The 23504-nt window shown below is 36.9% G+C and overlaps 1 protein-coding gene across 13 annotated transcripts in view; it reads right to left on the bottom strand.

The window, feature by feature from the left end:
• The window catches only part of GPHN (gephyrin), a 316516-nt gene that overhangs the window by 15497 nt on the left and 277515 nt on the right, over nt 1–23504 (bottom strand). For 8 of the 13 annotated variants that reach the window (XM_030040830.2, XM_030040792.2, XM_041129406.1 and 5 more), the window contains 4 exons: nt 19602–19721; nt 15242–15300; nt 14865–15018; nt 12781–12902 (listed from right to left, as the gene is read on the bottom strand). In XM_030040830.2, the coding sequence (XP_029896690.1) occupies nt 12781–12902; nt 14865–15018; nt 15242–15300; nt 19602–19721 (455 nt within the window). Of the gene's footprint in view, nt 1–4028; nt 4101–12780; nt 12903–14864; nt 15019–15241; nt 15301–19601; nt 19722–23504 lie in introns of all 13 variants that reach the window. The other 5 variants (XM_030040768.2, XM_030040775.2, XM_041129394.1 and 2 more) reach the window with 1 other exon arrangement.

Genomic DNA, 23504 nt, shown 5'->3' with positions numbered 1-23504 from the left:
CAAGCCGTTGTCACAGTACAAAATCCATAGTTCATTACTAATTTCCAGGACCATTTCCACCAAGTTCTTTGCCACAGTAGTCCCATTCATTCAAATAAACCTCATTACCTGACAGTCATTTCCAGTCCTTGTTGTTTATTGCCACATACAGCTATTACTGTTGGGTGACTAATAGAAACACTTGTGATTGTTGTACTCTTCTATGCATCAGCCCAGACTTTTACAAACCCAGGTCTTCTGGAAACCTGTACTTACAAAATTTGTGCATGCAAACCATCACAGTTAGCACCTTCAACGCACGTGCTTTACAGAGATACTAGACACAGATACAGAAAGATTTACATGCACCATAATGCACCAGATGCATGCAGAAGTGTCTACTGTGAGTACAAAAGCAGAGCTGGGTAACCTTTCTTGCCTACTGTTTTACTTTATTTGAAAGCATCTCAAGTATTTCAGTTATATGCTGAAATAATTACCCCCTCAGACATGATTCCTCACAGATTCAGAGGAGCTACAGACTCCTGCACACATAGTGAAAACTGAAGTGTTAGCAGTGATCCTACACCAATCATACTAAAGACCAAAGTAGACCAGCTGCTCCTCTAAACTACAGCAGCTGACTGTAAACTTCAAAAGGCTGTGTGCCATCTGTAGGGACCCTGAGTTTAGCACATTCTGGCCATGCCCACACAAACTGGGAACAGTGGTTTGTGCTAGTTTTGTGTCTTAAGAGGTCTCTTTTCTGCTAAACAGATCTCCCAGAAGAAGAAAAGATTTAAGTAATGTACAAGGACCTGCTAAAAATTCCCCTTGTATGCAAAGATCCCAATCAAGTTTCTAGTTCTACATCAGAATAAAAAAGAAACACCTCCAAAACAACGAAGAATTTACTTAAGTAAAACTTACATGAAAAAACCAAGAGACTGTATTTATTGTACTCAGAGATCTCATCAAGCTCAATGACATTTCTGTTTGAGGAAAGATGGGATATGGGTTTGATCCTTTATGATTAACTCACATTTTTCTTCTTGTGCTCATTCAGTTGATGTGACAGATTTCAAAATGAATAAATGGATGCAGCTAGGCATAAAGACAAAGTCTGTCACCCATTTCTCACCTCATGGCCAAGAGGAATATTTTGCATATCAGTAATTTGCAGGATGCAGAATAGTGAGTAGATGCCATATTACGTTTAGCCAACTAAAACCCAACTTCTGTAGAATGTAATATTGAATGTAGTTCAATGAATGTATTTCAATGTATTTCAATGAATGTAATTCAACAAATGAATATTTCAATGTAACAGGAATTCTGTGTTTTGACTAGTATGGTTTTCTAAAGCAGAAGAAGATCCGATTTTGATGATGTATGTAGGAACATATGGGTACTCTTCTGAAACCATATTTGTTTCAAAATTCTCCAGTGTATTTCATCATGTTCTCATAATGTTTCTTCCTTCTACCTTCTGTGGTATTTCCTTGGATCACTTTGAACAGATGCAGTATGTTTTCCCTAGGAATACAGGCCAGCTTGTGAGGAAAGCTGGAATAATTACAGTAGCTTTTGGGTTGTTCAACATGACTATGTAAGTTTTGTCTACCTGATAGCAATGAACCTTATCCCAATACTTACCAGAAATCCATTAGTTTTTCCAAGAAGCTGGATGGGATTTCACTGGTAAAGATAATAGCTTCTATTTTATCTTCCTTCTTATGAAGGAAGTGAATCTGTATGGATTCACTGGAAAGTTTTCATTTTTGGAGTGGAAACTACTCAACAGTTGTAGCTGGGCTGAAATAATATGACTGAAGATTACACCACACAATACAACAATCAATGCCAAAGACATTGCTCATCAGTAAAGGTGACAGTGCACTGGTGAGTCTGAAGGGTAAACGCGGTTCTGCAGTTATTTCTTTCAGAGCACTCATGAAATATGAGAATTGGCTTATACTGACATAACTGAAAGTAAAATATTATGCTTGATGTAATTAGTGCCAGTTGCTTATAAACCAAATAGTGTTGCAAAATCTGACACATGGTGACATGGTATTGTTATAATGGAATTTCTTACCTTTTCATTTTGCTTTAGTTTCAATTTTATGTAAGAGTATATTTTAGATAAATTTAAAGTGAATTTTAAGTAAATTCATCTCCCCATAAACTGGTGTAACTGCTATTGAACTACAGTATGGATGCCTCTGTGACAGGTAGCAATGCAGTCCCTAAAGGCAATGCCTCAAAGTGAAGGTTTTCTCTGTAAAGCTCCACCTTTTACAGAATCGTAAGTTAGTCATTTGGAAAAATGTCTGTCTCCAGAAGAAAAATGACTTGGAAGCCACAGGCCAGAGACAATATATAAAGGCCTTTTAAAATTCCCTCTCATCAGCTATGTCTTAAAACATATAGCTATTTTTTAGAAAATGACAAATGAAATACGACATCGATTTTTGTTTACTAAAACTTAATACAAATTCTCCAAGAAGAGTAAACTACAGTTTATTAGAAATAAGAGAACGAACAGAAAGAGAAACTTATCCTGTCTGAGACCAGCAAGTCAATTTTTTGACAGCTGCTAGTCAATGGAAGGAACTAGAACTTCATTTGTCTCTACAATACCGGACTATATTCCTTCAAGCACAAAGATGTTTTTAGTGTAAGAAAATGCCCATTGCATTCTCTCCTGCCCTGGTAGCAGAAGCATTCTAATTGCTCATGCTTTGGGTAGCAAGGCTTTATTCTAGGGGCTGTTTTTTATTGATGCTTGCTCCAGCTTAGAAGAGCCCAAAGGCTCATTTAATGTGTCCTCTAGATTTAGGCTGTTAGCAATGATATGTGAACAGACTTGTATGAGGCATTCAAAGTTTATCACCTGCTTGTAGATTCCAGGTTCTAGGCAATTTCTGATAAAGCAGACAGTCTATATCATGTTCTTCACATTAATCTAAAATGTTTTAAAGACTGCAGGTTCTCGTAAGCTAATTGCAGTTAAGTTTTTTGGGGTGTATAGAGTACAGTGTAAGATTCTAGTGGGTTGATCTCTTTAGTCAATTTAATGAGGAAAACCTAGATTTATGACAACGTGGCTTCAGCATGAAGAATCAATTGCTGAACAAGAACAAGTCTTTTGAAGGCTAAGGATATGGCAGATTGATTCAGTAACGAGTACAGAAACTTGTTTTTCCAGTGTCCAAAGTGAACATTAAGCTATAACTCAATCCTCCAACCTTTGGTTATAAAAATAGGCCTACTAACCACACTGAGGATCCTCACATGACTGTAGTTTTCAGGTACTAGCCTTTGATAGGTTTTTCATTACTTTTCTGCCTAGTTTTAATTCCTGCAAGAATCTAACTATAGAAACTAATTTTTCTGTTTGTTAACGGAGAAAATGACGGGTGGTTTACTGTCGCTCTGTTATCACTCCTGCCCCTTTGGCCTGTCTATGATAGGAAGTAAGTTCTATAAATTAATCTGTATTATTAAGCCATCACTCTAAATAAGACCTATATAATTGTACATGTATTTTGGAAAAAAAGCATAGTGGATAATTTAGAGATTTCATGAACATTCCAGTTAGCCTGCTTTAGAGATGATCAGCATGGTAATGGAAAAACAAGTATGCAGGTATGACTGAAGAGTCATCACAGTGACTTCCCTAGAGTGTACTCTGCTACTACATCAAGCAGGTTTCTTCCTAATTTGCTGTATTTTTAAAAGGGAAAAGCCTTGATGGATAAAGATGGTTGCTGCGACTGACAAATAATGTAAACATTCTTGCTATTAACAGAGTTTTAATTTTATCAATGTTGTGGAGCCATGTATGTCTCCAGTGCACTGGTGCATAAGAACTTAACTGACAAGGCAGTGCTATTTAATGGACAGAATAAACCACCATTTGCTTCTATATGGCAACCATTAGTAGAACCCGTGCTCCAAGCTCTGCACTGACAGACATTTAGTCGAGCCTGCCTGTGAGCATGCATGTGCCTCAACGTCCCAAGTGTTTTAAAAATGGTGCTCACCAATCTGGTAGGCCTGTCTCCGCAGTGTTCTGGAAGCTCTGTGTCCCTTCTTCTTTAAAAACATCTGGCTTCCTGAGGGTAAAGGAAGCAGAAGGGGTATAATAAAGAGCCAGGGAAGGAGAGAGGCTCCTGGGGTGAAAGGGATGCTCTGTGCTCAGCTGTGTCCCCCTTGGTGGCTCTGAATATTCAAAATCATCATGGGAAATGCTTCTTCTCTGCAAGGCCAGCCAAGGGGAGAGAAAGGGAGTGTACAGGAACACACTTCTGTTATAGTTTGGAAAGGCTTCTCACAAGGATGAAGAGTGGAGTTATGGAAGGATTTAGGCCCAAACTGGGCATGCCAACAATGTGTAGTTCATCCTTCCTTGCAGAGTCTATGGAGAAACTTCTTTACTCTTGACTTCCAGACAAAGCAAAATGAAGTGTTAAACACCTTGACATTCTGGAATATATGGGATAATAATGGGAAAATATTTGGAGATGGGTCCCAATGAAACATTTTTACTCATACTTTCTAGCTTCTTATTTAGGAAATGGGTCTCAAGGCATATTAAATGTCACCTTCTTGACTGCAAGGGGGAAAGGGCTGTATTTATCCTAATTTTATATCTCCATAGTCAATAAAGATGCCACTTCATTCATGAGAAGCTTATACCCAGCTACCCTGCTCCAAGAAGCAGGTTTAGAAAAAATGTCCAAAACTGAGAAAGTTACTGCTATCAGGACCTTATTTAAAACAATGTTTTGCTAGGAATTCCTATTTTATGGAGACAGCATTTCCTTTTACATGCATTTCTTCCAAGTCAGTTTCACTGGGAAGAAATAAGTTTTAGATAGCGTCCTTTGTAAGAGAAATACGAAATAAGCTGAAATCTATGCTTTTATACTCTTAAATGTAGGACAATTAAATGTAGAACGCAAAAAAAATCTTCATTTGACATGAAGATTTAGAAATGTCTCTTTTAAAAAAACTAAAATAAGACGTTCAAGATTGAAATGGACCAGGTCATGAATAGTCATTGCACAACTCTTGAGCCCTTTCTTCTTTTCGGCTGGCTGGACTGTTAACAGCAACAAAATCAACCTCCCTCCGCAGTCCCCAGCCCAGGCTCAGTTTATCCTGCACATAGCAGCTGCAGTCTGTCATTTCAAAGATCACTTCTGGGCACACACAGATCCTATCTGACTGACGAATGATGAGAAGACTGGGCCAGTATGCCTGCACTATGTTTTACTGTTACTCATGCACATGGACACTACTAAAATGAAATCTAAAATCCCCTTTATCACCTTGTAAATCCATGCCTGGGTTTTCCTCCTAGGTCATCACAGAAAGGGTCTGTCAGATCAGATGCATACTTATGTTATTTGGAAGTCATGGAAAAATATTAAAACTATTTAGGTTATAAGTTTAGATGTCCATTTCCTTCTGACAGTTTTCCCAAGATAGCCATTTCCTAAAATGCCTTCAGTCCCTTATTTGTTCTATCCATTGTCAGAGAATTTAGTCAGTCTCTGTTTCTTGAAATAGGGTCACTGTGTCAGGAAGTGACATACAAAAGACTTTCAGATTTCTAAGTGATCCCAGCTTCTGGTTTACTCATCAACATTACGGACAGCAGTCTCAAAAATCAAGAACTTTTTCCCGCAAGGTACTAAACTCTAAGAGTACTCTCACTCTCACAATGTTCTTCTCCAAGAAAGCAGACTGAAACTACAGATGTTTCTAAATGACACCATGAATTACACAGAGGCGAGGAAACCAAAAGCATCTTGTCAAAATTTCTAGAAAGTTTCAAATTCATTTGAGCATTGCATATTAAAATAGCCAAAGCTCTGACTTGCATTCTGTCTTTACAGATCACTGTTGCTGTGTTATTTCTGCTGGTACTGGTCTTCTGACTTTGTGCTTCTACTACATATTGTCCATTAGTATAACAAGAATATTAATTTAATTCTCTGAAGTAAGAGTTAAGAGATTATTTGCGACCAGGAGAAATAATTCTGATAATTTTGTGTGATTTGGCACTCAATATAATATAGGAACCTCCCTGAACTTGCTTCTGTTTGAACTGTAGATCACATTTAAATAAATATCCAATCTTGCTTTGAAATGAGTATCTCTCAAAGCATTTGATATAGTTTCCTAATAACTAATTACTTTCACTGTTAAAATATGCTTTATTTACAGTCTTAATTAGTCTAACTTTAATATCTAGCCATTGCTGCTGAAACAGAAACTTTATTCAAAGTTTATTCTCCATGTGGCTCAGTATTATTGGAATGTAATCAAGTCATCTTGTAAAAATATCTGTTGAACTGAACTGCCTGAGTTCTGATACTGTTGGAGTATACAGTCCGTCTTTCAACCACTTAAAAATTTTAATGGTTCTCCTCTGAATTATATACAATATCCTGTTGTGTTCTTGTCCTGGGAATACAAAGGTAAGGTCAAAAATAACCTTCTAAATCTACAGGAGACTTAGCTCTCTATACATATGCTAGAACTTGTATTTAGCAGATTACTCACTACAATACTCAAAGGTTCTCCTAAATCTTTACTTCTCAAGATATAATCCTCCATCCTGTAAATTTTACCTACATTCTTTAGTCCTATATATATCAATTCATACTTGGTTGTATTAATAATATACTAATAACCAGTTTTCTAAGTGATTCATATCGCTGACACAGTGACCTATCTTCAACATTCACCACTTCTTTGATCTTTCTGTATCTACTGCCTTTATTAGTTTTAATTATTTTCTTCTAGGGTGTTAATAGTAAAATTTCAGTCTTCAAAAATTTCTTAGTGACTTGGGAACCCAAATTCCTATATATGATCTAGATATTAAGGAGGTTGAAAGTAATTTAAGTGAATGATATTTTGGCTCCTAGAGGCTGAAGTTCTCTTGTAAAAAGAACTTATGTCTCCAACTATTTTTAAAAATGTTAATATATGCCTCAAAAATAGACTACAGTAGTTTTTATTTCACTCCAACAAATACAGTTACAGATTCCCTCTATTTTCAAATATAGGAGGGTTTTCATAGTATTCTGTCCTCTTTATTATTTGCTGTTTAGTGTCATGTTCTACTACTGGGTTGTGATTCTATAAATGCTAATTCAGGAAGAAGTCCATGCCTGTGTTGAGGACAATTATGAGAATGACGCACTGTTGTGCATTACCTTTGCACCTGTCACCTCTACGGCATGAAATTTTATTACCTGTCACAGTATGTAGTTTCCTACTGGTACAGAAGATCCCCTGGGACTTGTACTGCCCCGTTTCACAAGTTCTTTTTTCCACCTCTGTTTTGGCCTACAAGTTGCTTTGTGTTTTCTGAATGTGCACTAGATGAGATGACTTGTCACATATGACAACTTATCTGAAGTTTGCCCTAATGATTATCAAGAGTTGTGACAGATATTAAACATTTCGACTTGAAAAGGAGAATATCCTTCTTGACAGAGCACAATGGAAGAGAGGATGCCCATATCTGAATCACCTTCAAACCGTTACCCAGTGTCCCTGGATTCATTAGGCTATGATCACACTTTATAACACCATCATTCTTTGAGCAGATCTAGAACTGAAGTCACTTTAGCAAAAACTAATATTGTGACATTTGATTTAAGGCCTTTTCTCTAACAAGCCTTTTCTTGCAGTCATTTATTAAATGATACTACTACTACTAATTCTGTTCACAGTATATTTGATTGTACCCAAGTTGGACATTAAACTGGTGCAGGGAGAGGCTAGGATTCTGTGGCTGAATTCTGCCTATAACTCATATTCTAACTCGTATGATGATGTCTGTCAAGCTGATATTGCATGAGAAATTTTAGAGTTGCAACAGTTTCCCGCTCTTCTCCACTCCAGATGTTCCATCTGAATTATAATACTGGCAATTACATGCAACCCACACAAGTACAAAAGATTTAAACCTCTTTTTGGATGGCAAACATAAAATTTAAGCAGACTAAAGCCTTGAATGAAATCTTAGTATCCCTTCCAAAATATGAAGGGACTCTTTCAAAGCCTTTATTTTAGGGATATCATACAGTAATGCTGTCACAATAACAACGATGATTTTTAATGGGTTTACCTGTCACTTAGAAGCTATATGTCAAACAGTATGTCATAAAAAAGAGGTATATAAATGAGAAACTAATCAATTCTAATGTAGAAAAGTTCTCATATACTGCTGATTTTATAACTGTTCTGATAAATTTTTAAAGCAACTGAGCAGATAATATGAATTTCCTAAATTTTTCTCATAAGGAGAGAGATTCTTTCTTTCTCCATTGTGAAATCACAGGCTCAAAAAATGAAAATGCAGCTGGAAGCAGCTAATGTTATACATGTCTCTCAGAAAAATGATAAGGGAATTAGAAGATAGGTAAAAGAATGCAGAGAAAGGGAAAATGTACTCATGTAAACAAAGGTAAAAATGGAGGAAATTGAACTCATTACATGTAATCAAAATTCTTTAGCAAGTTTAATACAAGAGTCATAGAAGGAAAACTGTCAAAATGGAAGATGGCTTTCTAAAACAGAGGCCCACGCTACAGCAGATTTTGCTAGGGCTAAACTTTACAGCTTTAAATAAACAGTGGATACAAAGAACACCACAAATGAAATCATCAGACACAAAACTATACTGATAATTAAGTTAATAGAGTTCTACAGATCAGATCAGAGATGTAACTCTTGTTTTTATCAATGGTTTCCAAAGGACCAAATAATTTCATACATTATAAGCAAAGGAAATGAAATTAGAAGCCTTTGTCTTGCTATGTGAGACAACACTCAAAAGTACACGGGAATACCAGTTTTAACTGGCCAGTTGTTTTTGCAATTTTTTAGCAAGTGATTCTGTGATTCAGACAAAGATGTAAGACACAACAGTAAGAACGACATCAGAAGGGTTCTTCCTTTTTTTAGTTTTGCATTTGTTTCTTGTCTTTAAAGTAGTTCTGGAAATGCAGTATCTTTCATTTCTACCCAGAGATACGTGCTTTTCAAACAGCTTGATTTTTACGTGATAAGAACACAAATAGAGAAAATCTTGGCTTCTAGCCATCCATAACTTCAGCTATATTGCATTTTCCAGCTTTGTTCTTTTCTCCTATTGCTTGCTTCTAGGATTTTTAACTGTAGATTTTATCTATGTGTTTTGGACTTGCTGTTTTTCATTTTGAATATTGAGACGAGACCTATATACAATTTATGAGAAGGGAAACAAACAATGACAGTCTCAGAAATTCTTAAAATGCTCCAAAAAGAAATAAAATATTGGTTTCAATTGAGAATTCAAATATAGGCTAAGTGAGACTTGAATGGCCAGTTCAAAATGTAACTTCACGTATGATTAATATGCAAAGACGTTTTTAGAGTGCTCCTAACTACTCTGCAGCCACCCACAGACATTCCAAGTGCTTCCCCATCCTTTCACATTCTCTGTTGGAACGTGTTTACATGTATCACAGTCCTGGGCTTTGAAGCAGCTGGACAAGCTGTTGTCTTACCTAAACACCTCTGAGTGATTCATATTCTGAAATGAAATATAGGAACACTTACCTCTAAGTTTGTCTTTGCAAATACTAGTCTAAAACAATTTTCACACCCAGTAAAATGCAGTAAAATTTACTCAATGTAAAATGTATAAACAAGACGAAATAGAAAAAAAAAACAAAACCAAACCCAAAGTGTGAAATATGGGAAGGAAGAAATACATTACAGTGATACCTTCAAAGAAAAAACTACAAGTTCTTAAGTTTCCCTTCTGAAAAGTATTGTTTGCCAGTATTTTTACTACATCTGTAGGTATTGCAGGCATATAAAATCTTTCTCTTTTTCACTATCTAGATACGTATTATACATACAAAATAAACTGCACATATACACGAGCACACACAAACATACAAAATCTATGGTTTAACTCCAGTAAACCATACAACAGACAGTGAAGGCTTGTTCACCTTTTCTATAAACATGCTAACTAAAACATCAAAATTGTACCCTTCATAAGATCTCTCTGGTAAGACTCTTGGATTTCTTCAAGTGCCATGGTACTCCATCAAATCAGTCATGTTAGTCCAAAAGATATATACTGAAATATCCATATGGGCAACATTCTCTTAGTAGCTTTATTATAAAATGAAATAATACCGTACTTATTATCAAACTAATTTACATATTCAGATTTTCTATTTGACTGAAACAGAAAATGCAGATGCATTTTGTTGTAAATATATGGATTGGGCATGTGAGTGCAAGAAGAACAGCAGAAGAATTGCTAAGATTCTTGGCTAAATCAACAGTACCAAATTATTCCTTGAAAACTTACTGCAAAATACAAAATCACTGTACAATTGGAGGCTCGTTATTTCTATTCTATGAGCCAAAATAACTACCTCTGCAGAAACGACTCCCCAGGCATGAAACTGGAAGTTCAAAAAGAACTCTTATTACCTTTGCCAAGGTAATACTATCTCAAGACACAGAGAACATTTTAATAGGGAGAATTGAAAAGTATCAACCTCTCTCATAACTGAAAGCAAAGCTGCTGGCACTTGTCTGCCTTTGACTGACATGCATGTTTGCTGTCTGGTTTTCAGCTAGCATCCAACAAATAAAAAAGGGTCACAAAACATATTTGTAAAAAATATAGAAAAGTAAAATAATTCTCTTGGGCCTTAAATCTCACTAAAATTGTCTGCTATTATTACTGAGAGATTTCAAGATTAATTATCTTCACAGACACTCCATACCTAGGAGGTTATAGAAAAAAATCCTGAAGGCAATGGAGTACATAGCTATAGTTTTGCACAATAACCTTAAATTAAACTCTCCATCTGATGGAGTTCACTATACAGCAATTTGAGACTATACCTATTTGGTTAGGACAAGGCCATAAAGAACAAACAAGCTTTACATTCTTACTTTGCCAGAGGAGCTACCAGAAAGATGTTCAGGGGAAAGCATCTTTTCCATTGGATTAACCCACTGTTAATGACAGTATGTAAGCTGATGTTGACAGTAATGTTGATGACAGTAGCAGCAACTTTCGGTCATTCAGGTGGCAAAAAGTTCCACCTCCAATATTTTGTTGGAGAAAAAAGCTGCCAACCCTTTTATGTAGGGATGATTCTCAGCAGCTGACTATGATTAACAGCCTTGTTGTGGCCGTTTTCTTTTTTCGCAGATACGCAAATCTAGAACCTCATCTCTAGATATAATAATTTTATTTGAGAACTTTGCTACCTGTGTTTTAAAGTCTAAAAAGGTCCTTATAATATAGAAAACACTCTAGAGATCCAGAACATTTAGATACCATTTCTGGAAAGAACAATCTTGTGAGTTTAGGTTCTGTTTGCATGAAATCTCTACCTGAAATTGGAAACATTCATGGGCAGGAGTTTTTTTGATATTTATTGCTATTTGGAACAGCAATGGAGTTTTGCCAGGCCAGAGAAGCAAAAAGGATGCCTGGATGCAGTGAGAGTATCCCAAAGGGTTTGCTTTCCCTAAGATCACAACAACTGCTGCGGTTGCTGTGTGTCACATTCCCTGTATGGAAACTTGAAATACAACTGCATTTCCCAGAGCCACCATTTAGGCTGGTTCACATATTGTAAAACCACGCAGTGGTTGGCCCATTCATATACTTTCTGTCAAGCTAGTAATGTTTTGCATTGAATCCTGCACTATGGAAGACTAGTTTTGAAATGAGCTATTCCATAGCAGTAACCTTGCCTCCCTGCTTGGGAATTTTCTCATCAATCAATGTGAAATGTGGGTGCTGAAATTCACTATTGCCTTTTTTTTTCTTTTTTCTAATCTGGCCTCACTTTTACCTACCCACAAGGAATACCCTTTTTCTCAAACAGGTGGAGGTGAACCTGAACAACTCCCTATCGAACCAAGTCTGTCAGTTGGTTTGATACCCAAAATGAGAAACAAGAGAGCCTGTTCAAAGCCTTTGGGGCTCAATAAACTGAGGAAATACGTTATGCTGAGAAACTCAAGCCATGGATGACAGGCATTGCACAGTCTTGCACTGTGAATACTTATACTAGAGCTCTCAACAGGAGATGTGACTTCACTACCACTGGGAAACAAGGAGCAATCACTGTCAGATGAACGGAAAGACTGATCACAGGGTACTACTCTGTGGCAATCGAAGTAGAGATACCAGTAAAGGAAAAAAAAATCAGATTCTTTTAAATTCTTTGATGTATTTCTGGAAATGTTGAGCTACATCCAGCAGTGGGGCCTTCCCCAAAAGACAGTTACTCAGAATGTGACAAAATTTTATACTCTAAATCAATTTTGGCATGGAAAATAAACTCTGAGAGAAACCTTCCTTCTCCCTTTATTGGATCAGAAAAAAGGATAGTTGCTGTAGAATTGTCTCCTCTTATGTGTATTAAGTATCGTGCTTGTGATGATACTGCAGCAATAAATTCAATTTGCAGCAGTAATACATGTTTCAACAAACAGAAGGCAAAACAAGATAAACACCATTCAATAAAAATTTTATCAAATGAATCTTCTTATTATTAGAATAGACTTACTTATTTTTCTAATGAAAAGGGTAAAATATCTTCTCCAAGACGTGACCTGTCACAACACTGTGACACTTGCACTGAGTGCCATTTTCTCTGGTATTTCTTTTTTCCATGGATGCCATAAAGCGCACCACATGAATATGAAGTGACATCTTTACTAACATGTGGTACTTACTTATCTCCCACAATTCCCAAGTTGATTGTTGGGTAGCCATGTTCTTGGATTGTAGCTAGGAGAGTTGAACGGTTACTGTCCCGAATCTTTCCTGGTAAGAGGTCATCTTCAGGATTAAGTAGCTATAAAATGAGAAACATGCTCAGTCAGTCTCCTTGGAATACTGTGCCTTTACACAAGTGAGAATTTTCTTCTTCAGATTAGACAGGATACTCTTGGACACCTATCATAAAATATATGTGTAAAGTGATTTAGTGAATCTAAATTAATAAGTTATGTAATGTGCTTGTTTAGTCCAATCCTGCATGTTGCTTAGTTTGTTTCTATTGTTTCATGTCTGCAAAACCTTCTTTCTCCTTAAGAGTACCTGGTTTCTAATCTCAAACATTAGAAATCAAAACACAAACTTTAAGTTTCCAGGTTATTGATTCTATTTAAATGGTTTTAAAGGAACTTCATTGATGTTGCTAACCATATTTAAAAGTATTAAAAAAAAATTTTGAAATTAATTGTCTACTTACCAATAAAGATGTTTTTTAAATACAACAACCTGTACTGGAATCATAGAAGCTTAAAGCTTGGTTCTTATATCAGATACTGTTTTGGATGAAAAACTTTCTCTCAAGATAGTATCATGGCAATTGCTTTACATGTGTTACATATTTTGGAAGTTAAACTACAAAACATACATATGTAAACATATATTTTACATATATTAGGAATTCTTTTGTAGGACACAGAAAGACAACACAATATTGACAAGAGGTAAATAATAATAATAAGAATGTATCTGTCAAAATTACAGCAAGAGTGTGAGGTAGTAAGGTAAGAATAACCAAAAGGGAAGCATGGCTAAAGTTTGATGCTTTGGCTAGCAGCTCTGTTTCTGTGAAGGTTTCCATAGGATGTTTAAGAAACCCACTGTGCAGGATCTTTTTTAACACATGATAAAAACCAGAGTGCCCACATCAGTAAAGAACCCTTTAATGACATGCAAGAACTTTCAGTCACAGGGAAGATACTATTCAGAAAATAATGACCTGTAATCCTTGTAGCTCTTTGGATTTGTTCTTCGGTGAGCGGTAAGCTTCCTGCATGACAGACCCTGTTTATGTTATGAAATCTGGCAAGACTCTGTCCCAGCAAGGCTGGCCTCAGCCACCCACAGTACCCAGTAGTCACAGAGTAACCTTCACTGGGATTGTGGAAGTTGTAAGGACACCACCAGATGACAAAATTCAACATATTAAAAGTTTTCAAAATTCAACATATTCAAGCTGTATGAGAATACAGCTATTGGGTTTATGTTTATGTCTGGATTTCAAAAAGTTTGTCTCAAAGGACAGTCAAAATTATAGTTCAAACTTCATGCTGTCTTTAAACCTCATACTGACTTTATCTCAACCCACAAGTTCTTTTGCTTTTGCTTCTTTCTCTTCTCTCTCTGACCCACTGCGGGAAGGACTAAGCGAGTATAGTTGCTGGCTGGGGTCAACCCACAAGATACGTAAAATTAATAAATTAAGTTAATCTTGAAACTGATTTTTCCGATGTAGTTAAGACAAAGCAATTAGAAAGCTGGTCTGGAGTTCTACCAACAGGAGATTGTCTGGATTTCAACATGTGCTACTATTAAAAAAAATATTAAGGCAGAATACTACAACAAGGCATTTGGTAGTACCATTCAGTTTTCAAAGACAGGTTATCTGCCATTTGCACTATAGCTACAGAGGACTGCTGCTCAAAAGAAATTACTCTTCCAGTCATGACTGGCAGTATGAATTACAACCCTGGCTACCCCACAGGTCCTCCCTTGCTGGCAGGAGAAAAGCAGCTGACACATGGTTGGATACGTTACCAAAATTTTTGCAAAGACAATGTGTGAGACTTGTGAGAGCGTCCTTGAGGGAGAAAACACAAACATCTGATTACAGGTTGATCACTCACAAAAATACCTCATGTCAGCATGAGTTGCAGCTCAAAAAGTGAGTCTACTTGGGAATAGGGTGGAAGTCACTATCCAAAACACTGTCCAGAAGAAGACATAGTAATTCAGACCTTGATTCTAAACATATTTTTCTTACCTCATTCCCTGTTGACATGACTGCAACCACTGGAAACTTGTTAACTTCTACTTCGGTTACTCCAACAGTTGCTAAGAGACCAATCTCAGATGGACCCATGTGGGTTCCTTTAGCCAGCACACATTCACCTCTTTTAATGTCATGCCCTATAGGTCTGAAAATCATAGCACAGAAAAAAATGAAAGAAAACCAGAATGAGATTGAAAGTATCTTTCCTTGATTGGTCCTGCTCCCGGTGAGGAGTGTCCAGGATGTTCATTAGTAAGATTGTCAAAATGTCAGTACTACTTATGGTTAAAAAATGACTATAAAAACCACCAGGCCTTCTATTCCTTACAGAGATATTTTACTGTTTATAAAGTAGGATGTTTACAGACCTGATATCTTGGCCGGGTCGAGCCTGCACCAGGATTCGAACCTCTAGTTCTTCTGTGCCCTACAAAAACAAGGAGATCAAATACGGTCAGCTGGGCTATTCAAAGAAGATTAATCAGCTTTAATTTCTCAGAAGTCTACACAGCTTACAGTACTCATTACACTGAGACCTTATGGTTTAAGCATCATCACTGTTCTCCTGATCTGTGTGTCAAGATTGTAATACAATGTATGTTAAAACTATGAGAAATTCTCTCTTTGATGAGCTCACCAGGGGAGGACCAGCACTGAAATACATAGTTTTACCTTTCTTTCTTTATGGTACCTGGTTTTACCTGTCTTTCCTATGTTAAGTCTTACGTTTGTCTGTTGATCTGCTATATCGAGTGGATTCTTTCTACTCCTCTCAGCCAACTTGATCTGCTCAAACAATTTGAACAATGGTATTTCAAAAAGACCATTAGTCTGATAGACAATATGTCACTACATCTGCAGAATGGTGGGAAGAAGCTATACGCTCTAGCTGTTTCATGATTTTCATGTAGATTCCTGTAGCGGAAACTCCTACTTGAGAGCTTTGTACAAACCAGAAAGAGGCTTATTCATCATGCTTATTTACTGTGAACAAGAGACAGTGGCCTGAAAGGTCTGATGCCTACTTTAATATTTGTGTTTACTTCTTCAGAATTTCAATGGCTTGGCAATTCATTCAATGCTGATAAATGGCACATGGACTATATTGTTAATATTTAATTTATAAGCCCTGCAAGTGGGTTGATGATATAGACACTCAGCTTTGGGATAGTGCCAGCCTGTCAGTAGCACTACATCTATACTTACTTAGACTGGAACAGATTTTTTTTTTACATTACCATCTAGTGCTTCATACTTTAAGCACCTCAAAGTTATAAATCAGAAACTAATATTACAAGACAAACAAGGCACGTCATTGTCATTTGGAATTTTTTACAGGAACAATAGTGTTGTATAGGACACTGGGACTTGTCTCTTTTCTTAAAGGTGATATGGACTGCATTTTGAGTTCAACCTAAGTGCTTTAAACTAAAGGCCCCAAAGTTAATGTTAATGAACGTACTGTTACAGATTGTGATTCTGTTTATCTACTGTGAAAATGGATACATTTAAACCCCTGAAAACTAGGAAATAACTAACAAAAGCATCAGCTCTGAAAAAGCTGATTTCTTACTTTATCACAGTATTTTCAAAATATGCTTTTAATGCAAATTCTGTTTCTTTTATACCTGTTCCTCTTGTATACAAGAAGAGACTATTTTGGCTGCTAGTGTCCAAAATGGCTGTGCTGGTGCCCAGGATGTCCTCTTATCTCCCTTATCCCCATCTGAAGCTGTAAAAGACACTTTAGGCTTGTGATGAAAATCTGGGGAAACAGTTAGTCTATGAATTATTTTATTTTTATAATACTCTGGGGATGGTGGCCAGTCACAAAGATTTGTATTTTCCATATCTTTGATAACATTTAAAGATAGCTAGGAAGTTTCTAGGGAATCAAGAGGAGTGCCAATGATACATTTGAGTAATAGCAAAGGTCCTATTTAGGACGGCTGGATTAGGGGAAACAAGGAAAAAAAAGGCTTTTGAGTCATTTAGTAATCCCAGGTTTGAAGAGCACTGTGGGAAGTGTGACTGTGGACAACACAGTGATGTGCAGAGACTGTTATTTATGGAATTGATGGATATCCCAGAATGCTTTACAAGATAATTCAAGCTGTCAAGTAGGGCTTGCAGGGAGGTATGGCATTATGCTGAGAACACCCTCCTCCATTTTGTGTGTATCAGGCAGCATTCTTCTTGCTGTGTATTAATATACTTTGAACTATGTCCGAGTGGTTTACTCTGATGGTTGTTAACAGACAGCATCCATACTGATATACTGATGCTTGGTCTTGATATAGGATTTAACTCTTGTTTTGGTTGATCACATTGACCTCCTTTTTCCTACAAAGTGACATAAAAATCAAAATGAAAAGGATGTAGACATGATTTTGCAAGGATCTTTCTCAATGACTGTGCATTTGGCAAGCTGATGAGAATTCTTCTTCCTGCTGGATAGATGTAATTCCTTTCAGGCCTGTGACTTCTACAGACATTTAGGGAATGCTTGCTATGATATTTAAGTACTGCTACCACCACTAGAGGTCAAGGAGCTCCTTTTAAAAGTACTCTCTGTCTTTTCAGAAGAACATTTTTCAGATGTTAGAGATTTCATTTCAGTTAAATCCCAGCCCTGAAGGAGTTCTTAACACTAAAAAGAAAAATATCCTTGAAATATGTAGCCACACAGGCATGAAAAAGGAGAGAAAAATACATATTAGTTAAACTATGCTAATTATTTATGTACAGGATTAGCAGAGTAGCGTATTCAAGGACACGTAGAAACTGAAGAGTTCTACCTCACACTTACAGGCAGGAAAAGGAAGCTGAAGGTGGCTGACCATTCGCTAAAAATTTCAGAGTTTAAGCACATAGCCAAATAATCTGTTCTCACATGCAGAGGGGAACATGCACAGAAAAAGTGGAATCCAGAAAGACAGTCATCCAAAGAAGTAGAAAATAACAGGTTACCATGTATCTTGCTCTGCAATGTGATAGTCCTCTCATGATGAGGTGGGCAATGGCCACAGAAAACTTGCTCAGTGAGGATAATGGGATGATTAACAAGCAGTGAAAGCAATGGTGTATTTTACGGGAAGATATAATCTACACATACACATCTGTCACCTCAAAGCAAGAATGACTCAGTAAATTGTTAGGAAGAAGGTCAGCCTAGACAGCTTGCTGACTTCATCAGATGTAAAAATCTATGCATTTACAGTAATAAGGCATGAGAAAGGATCATGAGAGTATGTTTCAGTTTTTGCTGTCTTCATCAGCTTTGAACACTAGAATTCATCTGCTTACACCCCAGCTGCAATCACAATGCTAGCATAGAGCTATGGCGAAGTGGAACAGCTTGTCAGAAGAGCAGCAGAGAAGCAAAGGCTGATTTGAGCGGAGAACCATGCACACACTTCATTCCAAAACTGAACTTGGAAGTTGTGTCAGTAAGAGATGTATCTTCTTGCCTTAAATGTGTCAGATGATGGCAAACATGACAATGGTGTCCTGAAATCACAGCTGGGTAAGTGAAGGCAATGATTCAGAAGGAATTCTCTGAACACAAAGGAAGTCTAAGATGGACTGTTTGGGATACCGTTGTCTACAGACAGCTCCTGTGCTTCATCAAAAACCACATTTTACTTTGTTAAGACAACTCTGCATACAGAATTATTACTGCAGTACTCATATTTTTTCTGTGGTATTTTGCAGCATTTGTAAGATAGGGCGCTAATACAATTTACAGGTATGCTGGAAAACCTGTTCAAATTATACAGTTAAGACTATGTTCTGGGGGAATATGCACCTTATCCATTTCCTGGTTTTCAGAGGTCTTGAATTCAGTAATTTTCTCATTTTGAAGGAGCACAGAGGTCTATTGAAGAAACTTAGTTATGGTTTAAAAAAATCTGGGGGGCTCTTACTTCCCCTGTTACATAATAAACCCCCTTATTCTAAACATATGCATTTATTGTAAGGTATGTCCACAAGACATATTCTCCAAAATCCACCAAATTCCCCTTTGCTGAAATGAGACCAACTCTGGTAACACAGAACCATCTCCATAGCATAGTTCAAAATAATCCAAGTCATCTAGTGGATTTTGCAGCACTTAAAATAATTCACTTTCCCACAGAAAACCATATTCAGCTTTAATTACATCAGCAGTAATGCTACACTGCAGTATTTCAATGTATTCTTCTGGGATCAATATGTATTTTAAGAAAACTTTTCCCCTTCTTACTTGGTGAGTTTAGGAGAACTTTTAAAGTCCTCATCTTGCTGAGTTTCAGGATGATCCTGAAATATAAAGAAGATTGCTCTATCGCTAAATGTGAACTCAGTAGAAAAGAAGGAAATATAATGTCTGATTGCCACTATTCTGTATTTTAAAATGTGAATACACTAGGCACTCAAATTGGACTGTAGTTACGGATCTCTGGGAGGTATTTGCCTTTCACTCAAATCATGCTCCCAAATACTTTGGTGTCAGCATTCAACAACTGTGATGAAAAATCAATGTCAGGACAGGTAGGTCTGCAGTACTGTTATCACAGCCTGAAAAAGTGAGAAGAATTGCCACTAGGAACTGATGCGAAAATCCTCAAACTTCTGGGATTAACAGAAGAGTTTTTCTGTAGGACTATCTTTTATATTTACAGGATTGTATCATGAGCCATTTTCTGCTGAACACAAAAGAAAAATGAGTTTTAACTCGTGACTCACATCATCTGATTCCCTGATGAGCTCTGTATCTTCCACTTGCACCACTGCATCAGCACCACATGGAATTGGAGCACCGGTTGTAACGCGCATTACCTGACCAGGCATCACAGTCTGAGTTGGCTGAAAAATAAACAAACAAAAGTTAATTTACTTTTGAAAAGAAAAATCTCAAACCATTTGAACTTTATGGAAGTAATCTGAAAGACTAAAATTCTTATTTGTGGCATAAGTCTTGATATACTGCTAGTGATATCAACAGGTATAAACTCCAATGTATTTAAAGATCATTAGTTCATTGCTTCAGATCTAGCTTTTTTAACATGGTCACATATTAGGTGACTTCAGGTTTTTCCCCTTAGATTTCTATCACAAGAATAACTTTCAGAACAAGGAATATACTGATACTCTGGTTGGCTCAGAAAAATAACTGGCTCAGAAATCTAACAGCTAGATGACGATCTTCTAGAAACTTACAGGAGCAAAAATCTAGTAGTTCTCTGTACATAAATATTTTTGCAGAGTACTCTGGTCCCCACGGTTGAAATTTCTTTCCTTTGGTTTGGTTGAGTTTTTATTCTGTTTTGTTCTACCAGCACACTATATATGGAAAACCAGCAGCTTGTAAGTAAAGTAATGTAACCAGCTGCTTCGTTTTTAAGCAGATTTCCTCATACTGAGAGACAGCTCAACACTAGTTCACATAGGATATCTATCTTTGTGGGGGTCAGTTTAGCAAAGCCTAAAACTGATAATATTCTACAGTTATGTAAAGTCACAGTACATTACAAAGTTTCAGCAGAAGCAATACAAAGACTAGAAAAATATCAGAACAAACAAATGACATGGTTTTAATAAAATTTCTCACCAGGCAGCCTATTTTAATAGATATTTTTCAAAATCCAGAGTAAAATTGTAATTTGACCATAACCATTTAAGAAATAAATAACTAAAAGAAAAATCTTTCTAAAAAAATGCAACTAAAAGAAGCTGGTATGATGATTGAGATTTCATTGCTGGCATATGAGTGCTTGCTCCCCACAGCACTTTAGTAAGCCCTACTTATTTAGGCTTTACTGCTATTAAGGAACATGTGCTACACACAGATCTACGCAGCTGTGATCAGACCAACATATTTTGTATGTGTCACACGTATATATAATTCATGTGCAGATTGACTCTATATTCCATATGCAGCACTGGAATATGCCCAGGACTTCTCAGACTGTGATTAGCGTGTATTTGATAGCAATCCACAGACCTGCAAGCAGTAGTGCCCAAGCACTGTTCTTACCCGCTCTCGCCCAGCAGTCATTTACTCTATGACTTTTGACAGGAGGCTAAGACATCTGCAGATTCTAGACCAGTGGCCAACGTTTCAGCTGTGCGAAGCTGTGTTTGCCTTGCCCATTCTTCTGCTCCATTTCAGCACTGTCACAAACTCTGAAATTTGTTACTTTGAAATGTGTATTTCAAAGGTTGCTCACTGGGACAGAAGCCCTAGGGAGAGGCTGGAAATGGATTGTACCTGGTTTACCACAATATCACAGTGACCTATGTATCCCAAGAAACAACTGAGCCTGGAGCTGATTGAATCCTGACCCTTTTCTAAGGGTAACAGAAATCTAACATCCTTTGAGAAGAATGTAAATAAAATGCTAAAATAAACTAAAAAAAAGATCACACTTGCCATATGTCGTGGTTAGTGTGTTTTTAGGGCAAGATTCATGTTATCCTAAAGTAGGTATCTTAAACAGATGACATAAAAATAGGTTTTTTTAAAAATGGTATTTATTTCTCACCACAGACTATGCAAGGAGCCGTGGATGAATAGCTGAGATGCTGCCATTTATCCTGAAGACGCTTAAAAGCGAAAATAATCTTGTCTAGTGTGTTATTTTGATATTTATGAAAACAAATACTGCAAAAGGCAAAGCTTATGCCTTGGATTATGGGAGCTCTTTTGCATATAGTTGTAGATGCAGTCTATACGCACATTATAGGTAATATAGGTAATAGGTAATACTGTTTTGAACTTACTAAAGTATTGATGTCTTTAGTGACAATTTTTAGAGTAAAAATGTATCGCATAAAAAAATTACCCCATTTAAAATGCTTTTTTTGGGCCTCAAAACCCACAAAGATTATAAAATGTCTAGGACTCTGCCAGAAATCAGTGCCTATGGTGATAAAATGCGCTGTAACTATCCATGCTTTTGGAGTTTATTACCAGATGAGTTAATTTTTTGAGGTGTAACGATGTGAAACATTTAAACAAATTTATGATACAATAACAATTGCTTTTAGAATTGGTTGCTCATATATTTAATTTCCTTTTTGTCCTTTGAGAATTTGATCAGATTGACTTTATGAACAAAAGTCAACCATCAGATTTGTGCATGAATCTCCAGGGCTGTGTTCTGCTGCGCTAGAGACTATGAAAATAAAGAAATTATTTCTTCTCAGAAAGCATATTAATGTACAACAATTTCACAGAAGCTCTTTTAAAGGCCTTTGAGTCTCACACTTACCTGGAATAGGGCAGTACTGGGTTCTGTCCTTTGCCTTCATCACTGATAATCTATTTAATGTTAGTCACTGAATAAAACCCAGAAATAATCTATCGAGCACAGCCCCCATCTAAGGCGTTTTCTCTTGTACATGATTACACCTCTCCTGCGTGACTTACAATGACCCATGCTCCTTTCTGTAAAAAAGCCCAAATTAATGGAAAGGTAACAAATGTCTGTTTTCCATCCTATATTATAGCTGATTAGTCACAGTGCCTCTTACAGATGTCTTTACAAAGTCTTCCAGGAAATGCTAAGCTCCAGCTATTCAAGTCTATAGGAAGAAAATCATTGCTCCCCATGGCTGAGTTTTTCACACAGAAGCCATGTGGATGGCTCATGGCTAGCACACTCAAATGTGCCCTAACCTCCCCAACGCAGGATAGTGTCTGCAAGTCTTCCACAGTACAAAATAAAAAATTGTTGTTAACATAAACACGACCATCTGGAAATGGAAATCAGAAAATAATACACAATTTACAAATTGATACTGAAATGTCCAACTTGGCTATATGGTCTCTCTGCAATTCTCAGTCCCATTTTCTTCCTCTCTATGTAGCATTTACATAACCTTTTTTGCTACAGGAGGAGCCAAATCTAAATCTATTTTTAACTCCCTGCTGTGAATCATTCTGTTAATTGGTCTGTAACATGAAAAGCAGAATGTTGCTGCTGAGAGTGACTGAAGGGTGAAATGAGACTGAGGAGCCTTCCAAGACTATAAATAATTTCTTGGGAAGGAGATGAACCTAAAGATGTGTTGGCCCAAGAAAAAAACTTTGACCGAAGGTCAGCAGCCTCATTTTTCTAACTTGCCACTGGTATTTCCAGAATTACTCTCTCTCTGCATGCCTCCTCCCACCCAATTTTTGTTCCTTCCCAGAGAGGTTTCCCATTCCCATTAATCTGGGAGGACAGACTGTCCCTGCAGAGAGACATTTGTGAGCTCTTGAATTTTGTAGGAGGGAAGCAAGCTCCCATTTGCCCTTTTATGCTTTGTACAAACCTGCTGAACTGATTAGGACACTCAAACCCTTTAGAGCTGTGGGCAGTCCTCCCCATTAGACACAGTTTCAACAGTACTGTTTTTGAGCACCAGTATGCTGTGATATTTTTTAACTATCAAAATGATAATATTGATGAAAGGTGAATAATAATAGGAGTGATAATTCATCAGGTTGCTCTGCTGGTTCTTGCTATTTTATAGGGATCATAAAAAGGGTTGTAGAAATAGTTGTCAGTCTTTTGGATTCTAGACTAATGCTTGAAAATGCAGATGGAAGGGCTAAAAATCCAAGGCGGGTGAAATTCATTAGTTTACTTTTTTAATATTTAA

Source organism: Aquila chrysaetos, chromosome 2, assembly GCF_900496995.4.
Source record: "Aquila chrysaetos chrysaetos chromosome 2, bAquChr1.4, whole genome shotgun sequence".
NCBI lineage: Eukaryota > Metazoa > Chordata > Aves > Accipitriformes > Accipitridae > Aquila > Aquila chrysaetos.
Note: the sequence above shows the minus strand (reverse complement) of the source record. Positions and strands in the feature narration are given on the sequence as shown.